The sequence below is a fragment of the Phacochoerus africanus genome, chromosome 8 (genome assembly GCF_016906955.1).
Source record: "Phacochoerus africanus isolate WHEZ1 chromosome 8, ROS_Pafr_v1, whole genome shotgun sequence".
Lineage (NCBI taxonomy): Eukaryota > Metazoa > Chordata > Mammalia > Artiodactyla > Suidae > Phacochoerus > Phacochoerus africanus.
The window spans coordinates 128,490,778-128,512,599 of record NC_062551.1 but is presented as its reverse complement, the minus strand read 5'-3'; the positions used below and the strand labels follow the sequence as shown (position 1 = coordinate 128,512,599).

Genomic DNA, 21,822 nt, shown 5'->3' with positions numbered 1-21,822 from the left:
GCCACAGCAACGCCAGATCTGAGCTGTATCTGCAACTTATGCTACAGCTTGTGGCAATGGCAGATCCTTAACCCACTGAGTGAGACCAGGAACTGAACCTTCATTCTCATGGGTAGTAATCGGGTTCTTAACCCCCTGAGCTACCACAGGAACTCCAGTTCTAATGTCTTTGAATTCCATCTTTCCTTTTCTTTTCTCACTGCTATCCCAGGAACCCTGGACTCTGAAGTGTTTAAGCATGGGATGAGGGCATTCAAAACGCCTTGGTAGTTTCTTCAAAATATGCACATCTGGGCTCTCCCAGCCCCCAGTGAAGTAGAAACTGGTACGTGTGCAGAAGCAGAAGGGGAGCTCGGCATTTGCAAAAAAAATGTTGCCTGGGTGATCTTGACACAGAGCATACCACCGCTGAAATCACGTTTTGTAATGAACCGTCTGGGCCCTTTTTCCTCAACCCCCCACAGCAAGCCCTTGGAGCCAGTGGGAGCCCATCTCTGATCAGGGGAATCTGAGGAGCCCCAAGCCTTGGTTCAGCCATAACCCTGGTGTCTGCCTTATCTCCTAGCCCCAATAATTAGGTCTCCATGGTGACCTGACACTTACGGTCTGCTCAAGCTGGGCCTCTCCCTGATGCCTGACAGTCTCCCAGAGACCTTCTGGCCCTCCAGATGATGCATCTACCAGTCCTGATCTCAGCCTAGCCGAGGTTGATGAGCAGGTCCCTGTTAACTGCCGCCGGGCTTCCCTGACCCTGACTTCCAGCTGCTGCTCCCAGGGTTGTTGCAGGGAGTGGTATCTGTTGTTCTCAGCTCTTCTGCCTGGATCCTAACCCTTCCCCAGTGGCTCCTGGGAACTATTCCAGGGCCTATGCTATCACTGAGGACCTGCCATCTTATGCCGCTCTGTCTGTGGCACTCCTACACCACCACCTTTAACACTGGGCGTGGGCCTCTTTAAGTCTGCCCAAAGCCAGCTCCTTCCCTCCACTGCATCCCCCACAACCCCCACCCCCTGCCCCAGCTATTCCACCAGAGCAAAGACAGTGGCAGCTGGAAGGGAACAGTGCTCTCTACCTGAATGTGGCCAGCCCCACCTGCCCTACTTCCTTAACCCTACAGGAGGGTCCTGCCACCACTTTGTGCCCCTTTCGGAGGTGTTGGAGAAGCTCCACCCAGATGGCCACTGGACCTCAGGAGGTCACTTGCCCCCTCAGATCTCCAGGCCAATGGAATGCCCCGGGAGCTCCCCAGGGAATACTAAAGGAACCCAGAGCTGCTAGAGAACTTTCTCTCCCACAGAAACATGAATGCAGTGAGCTTTGCATCCAACCTTTCCTGCTCAGCATATGAAGGGTCTCAGCCTATGCCCCTGACTGACCAATGTGGAACAGGATTTGGTGTGCTCCAATAAGAATAAGTCTTTAAGGGAACTTAGAGAATGGGGTTTCTCCTGCAGAACCCTCAGATCCTGGTCTGCTATTTTCCACTGTCTAAGGCTGCCTCTGGCTGATGAGCCCTGGCTCAGCTATTTTCTCTGGATGGCCAGTGCCTAGTTAAGCCAGCCTCTCAATGATCCAAGAAGGCTGCTCTCTCCTGAGGTCCTTATCCTGGATTCCAAGAGCCTAACCCTGGGGATTTTGGAGGGGCTGTAGAGCCAGGTCCCAGGAATCTCCTCAGTTTTGAAACCCCCATCCTTCTTTGCCAGATCCTGAAGGCCCCAGCTACTCTACAATCACTGAGACTGCACCCCCCTCCCATCCCAGGCTGAGCCCAAGCTTCACTTTCCCACCAGGCAGTGGACTCTCCTATGTTGCTTCACTCCTGAGCTTAAGAGAATCCAAGAAAGCCCTAAACTTAAGAAAGTCCAGACGTTCCTGCAGGGTGCCCAGAGTGGCCAATGTCCCTCCCAAATGACAGAAGTCCAGAATCCAGGGACTCCCTGGAGACCACATCCAAAGAGACACCCTGAGTCAGGAGGGTCTGCACAATCCCTTAATACAAAGAGCCCAATAAAGAAGAATCAGGAAGCCTGAAGATTCTCCAGGCTCACGCTAAGGCTACCCTCTAGAACTGTGAGTTACCTTAAAGCAGTTTTTCTGTTAAGTCAAGTTTGATGGGACCATGAAGATACGCAGAGGAGATGTGCAGGAGAAAAGAAAGAGCTTTATATCTTAGTACCTTTAGTGGTACTTTTTTTCCCCTGCTGTTTTTATAAGAAGCCCACAAATTAAGTAGCTGGTCCTGTCAGCCACCCTGAAGTAACTGCTTCCCAAGTAACATGATAAACTCCAGGTACTCTCTGGGGTTCCTTCAACCTCTAGACATATGCCTACCAAAGAAATCTCCTTTTATGCCTTAGGGTAACTCCTCACACAAGTCAATTTCCATTCCGGCTTCACTTGGAACCCTCTTCAAACTTTCTCCAGATCAAAAAAAGAAGACCACTGGTGAGAGGCAGGACATAGGGGCCTGCATTCTAGGAAGAATCCTGTTGAGATACTGCACAGTTGGTTAGAAGGATCCCAAATGGCCACAGGACCATCCCTGTGGTTATGACAAGGACAAGGACAGAGGCTGGGGCAATATATATGTTTGTCAGTTCATTACACAAACATTTTTTGAGTCCCTACTGTGTGCCAGGCACTGCAGAATAAAGGCAGACATAGTCCTGCCCTTGACAAGCTCACAGTTTAGCAAGAGATACTGGCATTTAGCAAATAAAGTGTAATCAAATAGACTAAATATTTTATGCATGTAAACAGTGTGCTATAGAAGCACTGGATAACTAACTTTGACTGAAAGAGTCAGAAAATACCACAGAGAAGGATTTTGAAATATGGATAGGAGCCTGCCATACTGAGAAAAACCACGAGGAGCATCAAGACATCCCTACACACCTACAGGGTGGTGAGAAGTCTGACACAACAGAAGCATAGAGTGTGTTTGTGGGGGTGGGGGGGCAGAGGACATTTGGGAAAGGAGGTTGGGAACAGAGCTGTGAAAGGGGCCTTGCAATTCTGGCTAAGGCCTTTATCTAGTAATGCAGGAGGAGCCAAGAAAAGATCAGACAGGGTTAATTGTGCTTTTTAGGAAGATGCCTTAGCTGGTGGTAGGGAAAAAAGTCTGGGGAGGGGACAACCAGCAGGAAGGAATCCAGACTGACAAACGCTAAGCAACAGAAAGGCAATGGTGACTTCATAGTCAGGTCCCAGCAGAGTGGCAGGGACAGAGCTAGCTTTCCATGGTTTGAGGTATTAAGAAAGTAGGCTAATAAATGGAAGGAGATAGAGCAGATGTTAGAAAAGGGAATAAGATCAGGGATTTCCTTTTTTTTTTTTTTTTTGGTCTTTTCTAGGGCCACACCTGTGCCATATGGAGGTTCCCAGGCTAGGGGTCTAATCGGAGCTATAGCCGCGGCCCATGCCAGAGCCACAGCAATGTGGGATCTGAGCTGGGTTTGTGACCTACAGCACTGCTCACAGCAACGCCGGATCCTTAACCCACTGAGCAAGGCCAGGGATAGAACCTGCAACCTCATGGTTCCTAGTCGGATTCGTTAACCACTGAACCATGACGGGAACTCCAGGGATTTCATTTTTTTAATGGCCAAAACCAGAGCACAGGAGAGCAAGAATAAGCATGACAGTAGGCTCATGGGGAGGTAGGAATGATTTTCACAGAAAGCCAGAAGGTAAAAATGGGGCCCATGCAAGTCGGCTAAGCTGGCGAAGGGAGGAAAACTAGGGGAATTAGGGCCAGATAACTTCTATCTCCTTGGTTGGAAGGGAGCAAGGAAGGATCAGTCAGCTGGGAGGTGAGAAAGAGGCAAAACAAAGCTCAAAAGCCTTAAGGAAAGTGGGAAAAGTGTGCTTAGGTCCAGTCTTATTCTTACTGGTCCCCTGCCCCTGAATCTTAGTTCCCATGATGGATCCCTGCTCCCAGATCTCTCCGACCTTGGCTCACCTGCTATTCCATCTCCGCCTCCTGCCAGATTTCCATAAGCTCATGCTCCCCTTCTGCTCCCTTGCAGCCCCATGGGCACCCCCTGACTGCTCTTCGCTCGCTGTGTAGACTGGGCCTGCTATGGACAGGTGTGCTTTTCTGCAACACCTACTCGGATGTGCTGGCTCTGTCTCTCCCTGGCATCTGAGCTACCTACCACCCACAGAGCCATGGGCCAACCCCAGCAGTCTCCTAAGTGACCCCTTCCTCTCCAGCCCACCTTCCATCCTCTTCTCACCCCATCAATACCCCAAGATCCTACAGGGGCTCTCCACTGCCACAGGAGGCAGCCCAGCTGTGAGCTAAAGACTGACCATGGACCTATTTAATTGGGATTGCGTGGGCTTTTAACAGAAGTTGGATTATCCAGCTAGCCACGGATGCCACCACTCCCTGTTCCCTTGTTCTACCCTGGGCCCAATCAGCACACCAAGGTGTTCTACTGAGTCTCCCTAGACATTCATCAATAAAGCCTAGCAGTCTTAAGATTCAAGGTCTTCCAGTCACTTCTCAAGCCAGATGGCTATCACTATGCAAACCCCTTATTCCAGAAACCTGCCTGTTCTGCCCCCCTCCTCGCTTTCCCAGCCCTAGCATTGTGTCCCTAGATGCACGCATGCCTATCTCCCACCCTATGTTCTCCCTGCCCCACCTCCTGTCTGTAAAGCCCTGCCCTCTCCTCTCCCTGGACTTGGCTCTCTTGCAGATTTTTTTTTTTTTTTTTTTGCCTTTTAGGGTTGCACCTGCAGCATATGGAAGTTCCCAGGCTATGGGTCGAATCAGAGCCATAGCTGCCAGCCACAGCCACAGCCACAGCAACGCCAGACCCAAGCCATATCTGTGACCTACACCACAGCTCACAGCAATGTGGCTAATATCCTCGTGGATACTAGTCAGATTTGTTTCCACTGCACCACAACAGGAACTCCCTCTTTTGCATATTTTTTTGCTCCTTTAGTTATCTTTTGGTGGGTAAGACTCATATTTCTTCAGCTAAACCTATAAGCCATTCACAGGAAAAGCCACACAGAACAGATCTGCTGCTGTATAATCTATCTCACACATGACCCAACAGTTGACTCAAACCTTGGCCATTTCCTGACAAGCATAAAATATCAGAGCAAGCACAGAGTCATAGCCTTCAGAGCAGAGGCCATGTCTTATAGTTAGCACACTGCCTAAGCTCAGGTAGCTGCTCGATAAGTGCTTATGAGGGGAAGGTACGAATAGCAGAAATCTCTTCTCAATCAGAAAACATAAAGAATAAAACAGGCACACTCTTGGGCAGTAAACTCTCTGATCTGTTGGAAATAAACAACCCTTGCTGTATATCACAGCCACTTGGGCACCCAAGGACAGGTATATTTTACCAAGACAAGAAGAGGGACCTGTGAGAAGATCAGGAACTAGGAAATCTGGAGCCCTGGCCCCAACACTAGCAATGATTTACAAAATGAACTCAGATAAACCTCTCAGCAGATATTGTGTCTTCAGGGTATTGGACTCTTTCCTTCTCATACTCCGCAGAGCTATGATATCAATCTTGTGGGGAGGGAGGGAGAATGGGTGCCTGGACTGGAGAGACAACCATCAGGGCAGAGAGGAAGGGTGGTCCTCGTGGTACCCACCCCCCCAGTACTGTCTAGTTTGCTAGCCCTTTATCCCAGCTTCCGTGTTGCCCCCTAGGTCTGTACCAAGCTGTGATTCCAGCAAACGCCCTTTACACCCAATTCCCACCCAAAATGTGTGCTTTAGTCATGCACTGAATGCAGTCCCCAGCAGAAATGGAAGGAGGAGGGAATGCGATGGACTGGGAATTTGGGGTTATTAGATACAAACTATTGCATTTGGAGTGGATAAACAATGAGGATGCGCTGTATAGCATGGGGAACTCTATCTAGTCACTTGTGATGGAACCTGATGGAGGATAATGTGAGAAAGACAATGTATACATAAAATATTATGACTGGGTCACTTTGCTGTACAGCAGAAATTGATCCAACATTGTAAATCAACTATAATAGAAAAAATAAAAAGTTTTAAAAAGTACAAATGATATTAACATGGATTTGATGCAATTCTACCACGGATCGGCATATGCCACATTATTTCAGGTGTTCAGTTAGCCAGGTAGTGGTGTGCAGGTAATAACCACATTCTCCTCTGGCAGAAGTCAAGGCCCTAAGAGAGGGCATTAAGGAGTGCTGGAATCTAAATGTTCCAGGAAGCTAGATGCTGGTGAGAAGGTTGGATGCAGTTGGGTAATGAAACTTCTCTGCTAAGGGAAACAAGTCAGAGAAAGACAAATACTGTAAGGATCATGTATATGTGGAATCTTAATAATAATGACAAAGGTCGATTTCATTGAAACGAAATAGAGCAATAGTTGCCAGAGCCAGGAGAGGAGTAATGGGAGATATAGGTCAAAGGGCACACATTTTCGGCTATGAGAAGTACAAGTTCTGAGGACGCAAAGCACAGCATGATGATGATAACTGATAACACAGTACTGTATACTTGCAAGTTTCTGAGAGTGTATCTTAAGCATTCTCACCACTCACAAAAAGAATAGAGGTAACTATGTGAGGTGATGAATGTGTTAATTATCTTGATCTCGGAAATCCTGCCACAACATATATGTATATCAAATCATCATGTTGTATGCTTTAAATATATACAATTATATTTGACAATTATTTCTCAGTCACGTTGGGGGAAAAAAAAAACAAAGAGGCAGAATTTGAGTAGTGTTTCTGTACTTTGCATTCAGGAAATATTTAATCATGGTTCCAGCTGAAGAGGAAGGTGTCAGATTTCTAACAGATGGAAAAAACAGAAAAAAAAAAAAAAAAACCCAATTCTGAAGGAAGGAGTGTGATGAGGAAGTAAAAGAAGCTGAATGAATTTAGACAAACAGAACCAAAGGGTATGTGGGGGAAACGGAGGCAGGAAGAAGGCAGAGCAGTGATCACACCAAAAACAGAGGCAAAGATTTGGGAAAAGTGACCTTTGAACTGACTGGAAAGGAAGGCAGCTAAAACAGCAAAGCAGGGGGAAAAAAAGGAACCAAGAACCAGGCTTGAGATAACAAAGGGCTACATACAGCAGAGGCAGAAGGGGATGGACAGACTCCTAAAAATGTGGGGTGAGACTTCAAGAAGTACAGTTTGAAAAGGTGGGATGGAGTGGCATATGGTGATGGGATTTTTTTTTAAATTTGAAGCTACCTTCCCTTAATATCAGACATTGAGATTTTCTCAATTGCCAGGATCCGCCTCAGAATGGAGGGGTCTGTCACACTGTATTGTTGGGGGTAGCACTAGGGAATAATTACATTTGGGGGCTCATTTATTTACAGCTTGCCTGAAAGCAAAAGCCCCTCTCCCAGAGGTCCCTGCTGCAATGTCATGAAGCCTATAGGAAAAATGTCTGCAGCAAAGGTGCTCCTTTGATTAGTCATTTTCAAGACAAAAGTACAAACACCTTTGGACAAAATGTACTGAGTATTAGTGTCTGGATGGCTTGACTCTGAAAAGAAGTAGTCATTCTGATATGACTGCACAGAAACAAGAGAACTCTTGAGTGCCAAAAATCTGGTCATTTCACTTAGCATTTCTTAAGGCAAAGTTTTAACTTTTTTTTTTTTTTAAAAAAACAGATTCTTTGATTACGAAGGTATGCAAGGCAGCAAACACTGAAAGCAGGCTTCTGTGATGTAGAAGCCATTACAAGGTCACAAAAAACTAAAAACAAATGTTTCAGAATTCCAGGAGTTAGTTTCTCTTGATTCCTGGTGAATATGTGTGTGTGTGTTTACGTTTATGTGTGTATGTTTTCCTAATTATTTTCAGACGAATGGCATATTTCCCAATCCTAGTAAAGACGGCAATTGTACTTAGCTAACTAGGAAGGGTTCATTAGCAAGATGGGGACAGTTTCTTTTTCTTTTTCTTTTTTTGGCTGTACTCATGGCATGCAGAAGTTCCCGGTTCAAGGATCTTACCCGAGCCATAGCAGCGACCCAAACCACTGAAGTAACAATGCTCAATGGCAGATCCTTAACCTGCTGAGCCACAAGGGAACTCTGGGGAAAGTTTCTTATGAGGAATGTCTTAAACAGCTCTACATACAAGATGTTCATGCTGTATTGCAGGATTCTTATTAAGCTCAAACTTGATGGTCAGGGTCTCACAATGTTTTATTCATAAATGATGCAAGAGCAAAATGAATTATTAATGTGAAGATAGGAATCATTAACAGAACTTCTCTGGGGCTGTGAGATGAGGGTGGTAGCGGGTGGTTTATAGGGACTGGCAATGCAAGCACAGAGCTTCTCAAGTCTGTTGTGACCCATGTTCAGATTGGCTTGGGTGTCTAGGAACTGAGCTGATGCCATTTGTCAGCTGTTGGGTAGCCTCTGCAAAGCACACTCAGTTAGTTTCCTCCTGTCCACAGTACAAAACCTGCCATCATGATGGCACCAAAAGTAGGCCTCTAGACCCCACCTCCACGGTACCTGCAACATTCCTGGGAAAACGAAGGCACTCCGCCTAATTACAGAGCTATTACTCTTAGCACTTACTCTGTTAAGTTGCTCTGTATTTTCTATGTGTCAAGCACTACACTAGGTACTTTAGGTGCATTATCTCATTGTATCCTCAAAATCTGGCCATGCCAGAGTTATCAATATGATTCCCATTTTACGGATTGGGAAACAGAGAGGTCATGTGAATTTCTCAGGGTCACACAACTCAGAAGCAGCAGAGCCAGGATTTAAATCTGGCCCCCTCCCTATTCCAAAGCCCCTACTTCACCATTGACTTTAATGAAATAAAGCTGGAAGAATGTGGAGCTGTCATTCCCCAGGCAATGTTGTCATAACTGTCACCACACTGAGGATCTTTAAAACAAATCAAGAGCAAGGTAAACATCGAGAGATCAAGTGACTTTATAGAAATAAACTGAACTAGAAGTCAAGGCAGATACAGGTTATAAACCTTATTACGTGGCCTGATGGTCTTCTAACCCTATCACTTTTAAGAGGCTGCTAACCTTGAAAAATGGGGTTCTTGAACCAATCTGCTTGGATTTGAATCTCAGCTCTTGGGCAAAACACTGAACCTCTCTGGGCCTGGCTTTCCTGAAAATAATAGCAAAACCTCCCTAGTTTAAATAAAATAAAACTTGTCTCAGAACTATGTATAGCACACAGTGAATATTAACTAATATTATTTTTACCCATGTGGTTCTATGGGCAAGATGCTTAGGTCCATCCAAGTTTCCTCATCTATTAAGCAGATCTTCAGAGAGTTGTTGAGGGTTAAATGAGATAAAGCCCTAAAAAAAATGTAAAATGCAGACCTCCTTATAACAGGTACTTGGAAGATGTTCATTTGTTAGCCATTACCCCAGATCACGTACCCTTCTGAGACCTCAGGTTCCCACACTGTGACATGGGATACCCACGCATTCCCATGTCATTGTTTACCTCCCAGGCATGTCAAGGCCAGAGGCTGCCAAATGTCAGGCTGCAGATAAGGAAACCTGTGTTCTCCTTCTAGTTCCAGCTTTTGAAAAGCCACCTAACTTCTCCAAACCTTAATTTCCTCATTCATTCCTTCTATTATAACCTCAACCAATGTGTTCAAGACAGTGCACTACATGTTAGATCTGCAAAGACAGAGAAACAATGTACAGATCACAACTTCAAAGACTGTAACACCCTAGTTCAAAATAAAGGCATATGAACAAATGGAATGTGCTGATGGAGGAATCAGCAAGAGAATGGCCAAAGGAGGGAGGAATCCGACTTATCTAGGTAAGGTAAGAGAGATCCTTGAGTCTTACAAGATGAATGGGAGTTTCCCAGGCAGAGTGAAGAGGAAAGGTATTCTAGCAAAGACTTAAGAGATGTAAAGTGAGGAACTGTAAATAATTACTTAGAGCCAAGTATTGCATGCATCTAGGAGAGTGACAGGAAAACAGGGTAGTAGTATCTTCTCACCTACTCTGCAGGATTTCCAGGAAACCAAATAAGGACAATGTATTAGGACACTGAAAAAGACAATGTCACAGAAATGTTGTGTATGACTATTAGTGGTATTCTAAGGTGGTTCATATGGCAGAAATGCTATGCATGATTATCAGCAGTACTCTAGTGTGGTTCATATTGCCCTAAATTTACACCCATCTCATAGCATGAGAACTCCAGGTCCTGTTTCTTCTCTTACCAGCACTTTGTCCCCCCCCCCCCCCTTTCCCCTGGGAGAAGGCAAGAAGGATTCAGCATTGGTCTAAGTGGAGAGGTGGGAAGGAGAAATAAGAAAAACATCCAGCTCTTTGTTTCAATGACCACAGATGTTCTCAAAGTCCCTTAACTTTAAAGCTGCTTATACATTTTTTAAAGCTCAGTCCTTACTGGCTAAAAAAGTTACCTTGCCCTAAGACCAGGGATTTTTCAAGTGTTCTTCACTATAACCCACAGGGAAAAAAAAAAAAAGTTATACCATAATCCGGTACAAACACACACATTATGAAACAATATGCTCATACCTACTACATGCAATGTACTCTGATCTTTTCTTTTCTTTTCTATTTTATGTCATTAACAAAAGTGTCATTTAGAATCCCCTAACTGATTTCATTACTTGCTAACAGGTTGCAATCTGTAGTTTGAAAAGCACTATTCTAAGAGACTGAAAGGTTTATGAAAGATTTCAAACGTATGGTTCATAAATCCCTTAAGTCTTTCTTTTGCATTTCAAGGTATTTCAAAATAAAAGAAATAAAACATCCTGTGGGCAGAATTCACATAGTGTATTGTTTACCAATAAATAAGGGTTTCCACACAGGGCAGCCTGTGTGCTTGGTTGCGGCACCTGACTAGGCTGGTTGACAAGTAAATTTCAACACACAGGTGTCTCCCTTAGGCAGGACCTTGGTGCCCTGTGGAAAGTAGGATTGTTTGTCTCCAATGCATTTTGGATAAGAACATGCAATAAGTAACCTGTTTCATGTAAAGGGCACATTACACATCTCAACCTAGAAGCGAGAAGCATTCTGCCTTGAGGCTGCTGAAATGGGAACACAATGCCTTATATGCCTTTCCAGTCATGCACGGATGTAAAATTCACACCACTGTTATCACCACCACCACCTCTGTCAACCAAGAAAGAATCTGCTCTCCATTCAGCTCTGTATGCCATTTGTTTTAACAATGTCCTAAAGCTGGAAAGAAACACAAAGGTCATCTGGTCTACCCCTCTCCTTCCAAAAAAGATGGCCAACTAACTCTTCTGGCTCATAGTTATTTCCCTTTATACCTCAACATGTATCTGTGCTACTGCACAAACTTTAGATGTTTTTACCATCACACTCCTGATGATACTGTTCCTACTACTTGGCTTTCCCTCCCGCCAATAGAAATCACACCCATCCTTCCAGATCACAGCATCCCAAGCTCTCCAAGAAGCCGTCTCCAAACTCGACATCCTTTCTTCCTTCTCTGAAATGAGATTAAGCTCAATGAATTTATGCAGCCCTTTGCTTTTTAGATGCGATTTAACAGACAATTGATATGAATCTATTGATTAACTTTCTAATGCTTAAAATAAGTTACATTTATAAGAAACTTTAATCTTAAATTAACCTTTCCCGCAAAATACACATCAAGGAGTAAAGAGAAAGGTATAGCATTTTACCATGAATATATTTAAATCAGGTAATCATTAAAGAAATGAGTATTAAGCTATTAATTTCCACATCCTCAGTAACTACAGTGATGGTAGATGCCAGTCCTGTTGATTTTTCTAAAGCATATAATGTCATATGAGAGATACCTGTATTAGGCAACTGAATTCTTTTTTTTTTTTTTTGGTCTTTTTAGGGCTGCACCTGCAGTATATGGAGGTTCCGAGGCTAGGGGTCTTATCAGAGCTGCAACTGCCAGCCTATGCCACAGCCACAGGAACGTGGGATCTGAGCCTCGCGTGCATGTGTGCACACGACCTACACCACAGCTCATGGCAATGCTGGATCCTTAAATCACTGAGCAAGGCCAGGGATCGAACCCCCGTCCTCATGGATGATACTCAGATTCGTTTCCACTGAGCCAAGACGGGAACTCTGGCAACTGAATTCTTATATGTATCAGATAGAATGACCGAGGGGCTTCCTTCCTAAGGAATACCATGAAGATGTTCTCATGGAAGGGTATTTTGTCCTTTGATACACAGTCAAGCCAATGCACTCTTGTGTTGGCTTTGGTTACTTATTGTCACGACAGGATTACTGAATTTTATAACTTGGAAAGAATTTAAAGATTACATATTCAACTTCAGATGAGGAAATTTAACCAAGAAAAGGTGAATTGATATGCTTCAGATCACCCTTGTAGAAAATCACAGAGGTGGGGCTAAAACCTTGATCAGTCATCCAAAGAAGGCAGGAGCTAGAAATCTAAAAAGTCAGCCTACCTAGCTCTTTGGTTTCATTTCCCCTGTTCCCAAACTTCCCGTCTTCCCCCAGATCTGTCTGTCTCACCACTGAGGAACTTCCCCCAGGTCCTCCACACCAAACCAATTTCCCAATGCTGTTTCATCTTGAAGCCATGACTTCTCTTATCCTACCTGGCAATTGCACTGTTTCTTTTGGTTTTGCCCTATGCAATACCATACCTGCCCAAACCACACAACTCTTTCATTTTAAACTCTTTCATATGTTCCACACAAAGCTGCATATGAAACCAAAGCTAGTGACCATGATGACTATCTCAGAAAGAGTTCTAGTTTCTACACTTAGGATGACAGAAGTTGTTTCCTTTTTTTTTTTTTTGTCTTTTCTAGGGCCACACCTGCGGCATAAGGAGATTTCCAGGCTAGGAGTCGAATCGGAGCTGTAGCCGCTGACCTATGCCAGAGTCATGGCAATGCTGGATCCAAGCCACATCTGCGACCTACACTACAGCTCACAGCAACTGTGGATCTTTAACCCACTGAGCGAGGCCAGGGATCGAACCTGCAACCTCATGGTTCCTAGTCGGATTCATTAACCACTGAGCCACAGTGGGAACGCCCTGTTTCTCTTTCTTATGCTGTATATAATACAGAACACGCTGAAAGAAGAAAGTTTTCTCTTTAATCAGGCAGGTAGTTTCTCAAGACAAACAGCCAAGCAAATGATAATGGTTGCAAGCTAAGCAGGGAGAGTACAGAGGGTTCATTGCCACCACCAGTAAAAGTTAAAAACATCAATAGCTCTAGCTCACGAGTGGAAAATTGGATTCATGTGACCCCTCCTTTTCTCATTCTTGCCTATGTTCTTGTCAAGACCTTGAAAGAAGAATGAGGTGGTCAAAGACAAAGAGGAAGCCAATGAAAAGTCCAAATAAATGAAAATTAGGTATAGAGTGTGGTGATAAACAAGCGGACTCCAGCGGCCATCTGTTCAGTCATGGTCCTGCCTGTGACTGAGTGACTTTGGGCATACTGCTGAAACCCTCCACTCTCTTCCTCTGGGAAGGAGATGACAGTAGGTCTACCTCACAGAGTTTCCAATGGGATTAAGTAAGTTAATATCCGTTAAAACACTTAGGACAATGCTTGACACATATTAAACCCTACCTAAATATTTGTTGACTAAAATAAATCCTCAGTTTGAAATTATTTTAACAATCATACTATGTGTTTGCTGATCTCCAAATCTCACTAGCAGTTTCAGGACCTAGAGACATCATACCAGACTGCACAGACCCTGAATCTTCTATCGTGAATTGTTTCCCAAGAATTCATTTTATAGTTCCTTCACATTGGGAATTTTTTTTGTTTTAATTTTATTATTATAGTTGATTTACAATGTTCTGTCAGTTTCTGCAAAGTGACCCAGTGTCTCTCTCACATACACACATACACCTTTTTTCTCATACTATCTTCCATCGTGTTCAATCACAAGTGATTGGATATAGCTCCCTGTGCTGTACAGTAGGACCTCATTGCTTATCCATTCTAAATGTAATAGTTTGCATTTACTAGCCCAAAACTACCCGTCCATTCCACTCCTTCCCCCTCAGGCTCTTGGCTATACTAGTTTTGGTATTCTCAAGGTCACCAAAAAAAGAACCACTCTGCTAAGCCCAGTAAGACCTCCCCTGACTCCATGTCCCAGGAATATTAACATTGCTGATAAATCTTTTCCCTCTCATGGCTCCTAGGGCACCATGCTCTCCTGTGTTTTCTGGCTACTTTTTTTCTCGGGCTCTTTTGCCTGTAGCTCTCTGCCTTCCCACCCTCCCTACAGGTGCCCTGATGCTCATTCCTCCGTCCTCTTCTCTCTTCCATTCATCTCCACTGTGGGTTCATCCAGTCTTGTGGTTAAAAGTACCCTTTTCCCCCCAAATATAGATCTCCAGCCCAGACCTCAATTGTGAGCTCTTAATTCAATAACTCACTGAGATGTTTAATAAAATTCTAAACTTAGCCAGTCCAAAACCAAACTCCCGACCGTCCCCCCAAATTTCTTCTGTCTTCCCCATCCCTGCAAATGATGTGTCGCACTCTCTCTCCCCCTCCCACCTTCCTTCACATCACCAGTCAGCAAATTCTATCACTCCACCTGCTAAAAACAGCATTCAGGGGAGTTCCCGTCCTGGCACAGTGGAAACGAATCTGACTAGGGACCATGATCCTGGATTCGATCCCTGGCCTCGCTCAGTGGGTTAAGGATCCGGTGTTGCCATGAGCTGTGGTGTAGGTCAAAGACACGGCTCGGATCCCGCGTTGCGGTAGCTCTGGAGTAGGCCGGTGGCTGCAGCTCCGATTAGACCCTCAGCCTGGGAACCTCCACATGCCACAGGTGTGGCCCTAAAAAGACAAAAGACAAAATAAATAAATAAATAAAAACAACATTCAGAATACAACCTCTGGTCCTAGTCATCATCTGTGTGAAGTACTGGAATACTCCCTTAAGCAATTCTCTGCTTTTGCCCTTGACCCACTATAGTGTTTTCACAAAACAGCAGCCAGACAGATGCTACTAAAATCTAAGTCAGATCATGTCATATTAAAATGTAAGTCAGATCATGTCACCCCCTGGTTCAGAAACTTCCAATGGCTTCTTCTCCCACTCAGAAAAGCCAAAGTCCTTACCATAACTATGAAGCACTGCAGACTCACTCCCACCCCACCCCATCAACTCTGACCTCAGCTCCTCCTACTGGCCCTCCCTCCCCCACTCCACTCCAGCCACACTGGCACTCACTGCATCTTCTGCCTGGAACACTCCCCTCCCCTGACCCAATGTGGTTCGCTTGCTCCCCACTCTCACAGCTCCACCCAGAAGCCCAGAAGTTGTCTTCTAGACAAAGCTGCCCTTCACCAGGCTTTTTAAAACTACAAACTATACTACACCGGCTTAGCACTCCTGCTTAATTTTTCCCCATAAGACTCCTCCATATCTTATTTCACGAGTTTTATAATAAAATTTCCTATAACATTATTTTGTTTGACCCCATTGGAATATTTTGTCATCCCCTATTAGAATATAAGCAGGCAGGGTGGGTGGAGATTTATGCTTGTTCATGTTCATTGCTGCGTTCCTATGACCTAGTACGTGCAGACAGTGGATGCTCAATAGATATTTGCTGAATGAGTGGGAATAATGGCTCACTTGGTTCCTCTTACCTAAGACAGCCATCACCGTCTTCATTAGCTTCATGGGTGTCCTCCGGCGGCTGATGGACCCACTCATATGTGGAGACAAGACACTGGTTTTCCTCTTTACGTACATGTAGATCCGCAGGTACACCACAACCATGATAAAGAAGGTCACGAGGTTGGACACAGTCCAGAAAATGAGGTAACTCCTGCTGTAAACGGGGGCCAGGGAAGAGCAGGAAGAGATGTCACAGAGGCAATTCCAGCCCAGTGTGGGGACAGCTCCCATAAAGATGGCGATCACCCAGACGAACAAAATGAGCAGCGTCACCCTCTTTTTGGTCAGGTTGCTGTGGATCCGCATACTCGTGACTGACATGTGCCTCTCCACAGCAATAACCAGCAAGTTGGTCAGGGAAGCCGTTAGGCTAGTATCCAAAAGCCCCTGGCGGAGAAACCAGCGGTTGATGGTCAGAGTTTTTGTAGCCGGGCCAGTGTTAAACATCAGGTATACATAGGCAATTCCAGCAAAGAAATCTGCAGCAGCTAGGTTAGCCAACAGGTAGTAGAAGGGGAAATGAAACTTTCTGTTTTTGATCACTGCTGCGATGACCAGGGAATTAGAAAAAAAGATAAACAGGCAGAAAAATGTTCCGACACCCAAAACGATGACAAGCTTCGTTCCTGTCCACTCATCAACAATGTCATTGTTGCTCCTGTTATAAAAAAAGTCGATCTGCTTATCATAGTAACATTCATTCATTGTGGAGAAGAACTGAACATCCTAGAAAGAAATTCAAAGAAGAAATAAATATCACTCTTTGCAAAAACCAATCACTAAACCAATTGCCATTGCTAAGCCCCTTATTCTGGTCAATTCCTGTTAATCCTTTAGATCTCAGCGTAAATACGTAAATACGTCCTTTGCTCCAGGACTCTAGCCCCTGGCCTCCCATCACGGCATTTACCTCGCATCAGCCGTTGTTGTCTGTTTCCCAGGTTAGGTGCAAACTCAGTGAGTGAGGATCTGTGTCTATTTTGTTCACCATGATAACCCCAGGACCCACCTGCCTTGGCTGCCTCAAGACCGGCATGTGCTAAATGGTTGGCTGGCTGGTTGGGTGAATGAATGAATAATCATGGAGGCAGAAACAGATGAAATATTCTGAGCCTGTAATTATCCACTCTGCATTGACAACAATTACAGCATCCCACATTAATGCCTTCTCTGGTGGTCTCATTTCCTGTTTATAGGTTCTTTTCATTAATCAAAGGCAGGTGGATAATGCCAGGCACATTCTTGCCAAGATAACAGGTGTGGGGTTAGTATTCACAAGACCAAATGGCTTCCCCAAGAGATCAGTTTCCCCCACTTCTGATTCCACTCCTGGGTCTCTTTTTAGGTTCAAGCTACAATGACAACACTCACTTGTTAAGTATGCGATCCAGGGCCGATGGCTTTGGTCTCACTCCCCCTTCCTTACCTTTTTGTTCACTTCTTTCTTATTCTCCTAATCCAAACTGTACCCAGGAGAATTTGTATACTGGATCTTCCACCTTAATCACTCTAAGTCAATAGTAGAAGACCAGGCCTCTGTGGGCAAGACTAGGATCTGGAGTCCCAGGGTACATGTTGGAGTATGAGAGCTGGGGTATCAGGCAGAGAGGTAAGAAACTAATCTAAGGACAAAGGTGAGGGATACTGGCTCAAGAGGGGCTGGGCAGGGGCTCTAACGATGCCCACCCATCTATGCCTGTTGGGAAGACCAGGTGTTCTGCCTTCCAGTGCTCTGGTGATAGCCATGAAGGGTCCAATCAATAGAGATGGGGTTAAAGGCCAGGAAATCTAGCTTCTGGGGAGAATAACCATGGGCTCTTCTCTCAAGAAATGAGGCTATAATTTTTTTTTTGCTGAACACCCAGAGGCCCAGCAGGCTCAAGGACCAAGGAGTCCCTTGGCGGGAATGAAGTGGCTCTGACGGCAAAAGTTTAGTAGAAATTCACAGTTTTGAGGGCTCTTATAAATTCTGCAGAGTAATGCCACATCCAGAGTCAGGATAAGCAATCAAATATCAATGTGAAGTAGTATAAACCAGAAATTTATAGCAGACTGTCTTCTTTTTAATTTATATTTTAATGGTGTAATGACGTTTTTAAGTGAATTAGACACCTGCTTCTCCATCATAAAAATGGAAGGTAAAATATCATTTTACATGCTTAAAATAAACTGGGAGTGGTCTCAAGAGACAAATGGTTCTAGTGCCTTTCAATCACAAGGAAAGGGGATTCAATTTTTAATAATGACAAGATAAAAACCACTCTTTTTGGAAGACATTCACCAGTCTTTAGCTGCTAATATCAGATAATTCCATGCAACAGGCCAATATATCTATACTATATCATGATAATTTTCCCAAGTTAAAAATATAGATATGTATGATAATTTTAATAGCTTAATAATATTCCAAGATATGAATATACCACCCTTTATTTAACTAATCCCTGACTGTTGGATATTTAGGTTGTTTCAAATATTTCACTTCTATAAGCAAGGCTACAATCTTATATATTAATCTTTACATACTTGATCAATTATTTCCTTAGGATTAATGCATGGATTTCACTGATGAAGTAAAGACTATAAATTTATTTAAAGGTTCTGATATATATTGTTGAACTGCCCTTGTGACAGATTGTATTTCCAATCCCACCAGCTACATGTGAGAGCTGAATAAAAGATACTAACCTAGTGAAATTCAATTTTAATATCCAAGGAGAAAATGCAGCTTTCAACAATATTGAAAGTATATAGAAATTCAAGACAAAAAAAAAATCCAAGATCCACATGAGAAATTTTAATGATTATGTGTCCTTTTATGTGTGCAATTATTATGTGTCCTTTCACTGAAAAATACTTCATGTATTTTATTTTGCTATATGCTCTAGATAGCTAAGAAAAATATATTTCTACTTTCAAAATTATATTATCCTTGATTAACTTAGTTTATCTAGGATTAACAATGTCAGAAAAATGCAGGAATTAACATACTACCAAAAAACTTAAAATTTAAAAACTTTCATTTTAGTTTAATTTTGGTTTTAAATTCAGTTGCCTTTGGAGTCATATGATGCCCCAAAACCTCAATGATTCTTACATCAAAAATCTTCAAATTCAATTTTCTCCCATCAAAACCAAACTGGCATATTCTTAAACATATTTCAGCAAAACTTGTCCTGAGAATAAGAAGTGGTTTTGTCTTACAAAGTTGAAAACCACAGGAAAATCATGATTTACCAGAACTCCCAGCAATGAACTCTCTACCTCCCAGCCTCGAATTCTACTTTGGGGAGAAACAGACAATGAGAATATAGAGAGAGTTCATATGGGGTAAAAAAATATTCCACAGGATGTAATATTATACAGCCATTAAAATCATGTTTACCAGGAAGCTATAGTAATATGAGAAAAAGCATATGCCATTATTTTATTGTAAGTAATTATATATATGTGTGTACATATACATACATTTATATATATTTATGTACATAAATATGTACATGTAAACACATATAAATATGTGTGTATGTCCTGACTACTTTTTTAAAATACAGAGAAAAGATAAGAAAAAACCCTCAAAAGTGTAAATTGTTAAGAATGGTAAAACTACAGGTCATTTTTTTTTTTTTTGTCTTTTTGCTATTTCTTGGGCGGATCCCACGGCATATGGAGGTTCCCAGGCTAGGGGTCGAATTGGAGCTGTAGCCACCGGCCTATGCCAGAGCCACAGCAACGCAGGATCCGAGCTGTGTCTGCAACCTACACCACAGCTCACGGCAACGCCGGATCGTTAACCCACTGAGCAAGGGGAGGGACCGAACCCTCAACCTCATGGTTCCTAGTCGGATTCGTTAACCACTGCGCCACGACGGGAACTCCTACAGGTCATTTTTTAATCTTTCCATTTTTTTATACTCCACATTTTCTGTAATAAATAAACAGACTTTTAAATGCTAGTTTACAAATGCTTAGAAGCACACATTCTACTTAACCCTTTTTTTAATGACCACAACACTGAAAAATCAGAATTAATGCTCAAAGGAAAAGCCTCCAGGATTCACTTACATTCATTATTATACTCTTATGAGCACAGCACACTTCAGAGTTTTCCAGTGATAACACAAATAAAATGGTTTGTTATTTAAAACTTAATGTAACCACAAAACCTTATATGCTGACAAATGGCCAAATCAAGGCATCACTTTTCCCACTTCTCCAATAAAGCACTTCCTAAGACAGTCACCCCAAAGCCCCCAAAATGAACAAACTGGAAGTTTTGCAAATGAGTACTTTTGATTTTTTTCCTCTGCCATATGCCACCAAGCTCAACAGTCCCCAGTACATATTATCTACAAATCACCTTATTCTCTTCACTGGAAATTACCAGAAACTTTAGCAAGCTTTATAACAAATGATCAACTTATTTCTCAATCTCTCTCAAGCCTTAAAATATGATTCTGTGATCCAAGCTTAACCATACCCTCTCTGACCAATCCCAAGCAACTCCTAGGTCTCACTGTCAGAGAGCCCTGTTTTCTGTACCACTTCTTACATATTTGGTGTACATGTCTTTGTCCATCCCCCATTGCTAGACCATCTCACTCCAGCAAGACAGGGACCTTGCCTTTTATACTCAGGTCTGTAGCATCAGTATGTTGTTCAAGGAACAAATGAAACTCCATCCTACACCATCTCTCCCCTCACTAAAATGAAAAGGTTCAGTTAAATGCCTTTGCGACTTACACATCACCCACTAAACACGCCCATCAAAGTCCTCCTTCACTGATTAACTATGTACTCTTGGATTAGTTACTTAGTATTTTGAGGTCATTATTACTATTTTTAATTGCTAACATTGAGCAATTACTTTGTGCCTGTGTTGGACAAAGCATTTTATGTGGGTCATCTCATTTAATCCTCCCTGGCCTCAGGTCACACAGCAAGTAAGTGGAAGACCCTGGCTTCTCTCTAGGCAGCTGGGCTCCCAGGCCTGCAAAGGGATCCACAACACTACATTTTCTCTCCGCAGACACTGAAACACCAGGCTGACCAAGAACTATATAGTCATACTTACAATAATCATGGAGTTACCAAAATGGAATGATCCTATCAAATCACGTTTGAAGACTGTCCTGCACTATTAAAAAAACTTGGGCATTCTAAATGGCCTTTGGGTTTTTATTTTATTTTAAAGGTCTCCAAAAGTACAGAAAAGGCACTTTTCTTCCTTCCTTCCTTCCTTCTTTCCTTCCTTCCTCCTTCCCGTCCTATTTTGGCCACACCTGCAGCATGTGGAAGTTCTTGGGCCAGGCACTGAACCTGCACCACAGCAGTAACCTGTGCCAACAGGTGACAATGCCAGATCCCTAATTCACTAAGCCACCAGGGAACTCAAAAAAGGCATTTTTCTGAAAATATATTTTCAAATTTCATGTTAAGCAGGCCACAAAATAAGGCTAGTTTAACGTTGCTATACTTTAATTCTGCCAAATCCCAAGCTGTTCTATTTTCTTTTTATACTAAAGGTTTAGAGGGTTTGGATAGTTCTGACCCAGAAACAAAAGATATTAAACTTTGGAACTATTACCACAACTTCAAACTTCAGTAATTTAAGACTTCATAAAATGATGGTTTAGAAAGGCTATATGTGGAATCCAAATGAAAACTTCATGAGCAAAGCTTTCATTTAGACTCTCCCAATCTTGATTCTCCAAAAAAACTGACCAGCCAGCCCATAATGTGGAAACAATTATGAAAATTAAGATTTGAAAACCACTCAAGCAGCTTATTTCAAGCTACATCTTACAAGACTCGTTGCTGCTGGCCTTTTCGCTGGCTTTCAATACTTTCTTCTCCTTAGGATGAAACGGGGTGTGTCCTAAACAAGACCAATAGGTACTGTGTGTAGTTTCTTTTGCTGTGGTCCACAGTTGTAGAAGTGTCCTCTGTTCCCTGGAAACTCTGGCCAGATGGGAGCTAGAGGTTAGGCTAGTTGATACACTAATGGCCAAAAAGGAGACCACTCCTGCATAAGCCATCACGTTTGCTCACTGAATTCTTTTTAATAATTCATGTTAATGGCGAAATTGGGATAGCATGGGAGACTGACATCTAC

General features: G+C 43.2%; 1 protein-coding gene across 1 annotated transcript in view; it reads right to left on the bottom strand.

Annotated features, from left to right (window-relative positions):
• LPAR3 (lysophosphatidic acid receptor 3) overlaps positions 1–21,822 on the bottom strand; it is a 76,393-nt gene that overhangs the window by 35,367 nt on the left and 19,204 nt on the right. Inside the window, exon 2 of the mRNA XM_047794204.1 lies at positions 15,677–16,433. Within this exon, the coding sequence (XP_047650160.1) occupies positions 15,677–16,412 (736 nt within the window). The 5' untranslated portion in view covers positions 16,413–16,433. The remainder of the gene's footprint in view (positions 1–15,676; positions 16,434–21,822) is intronic.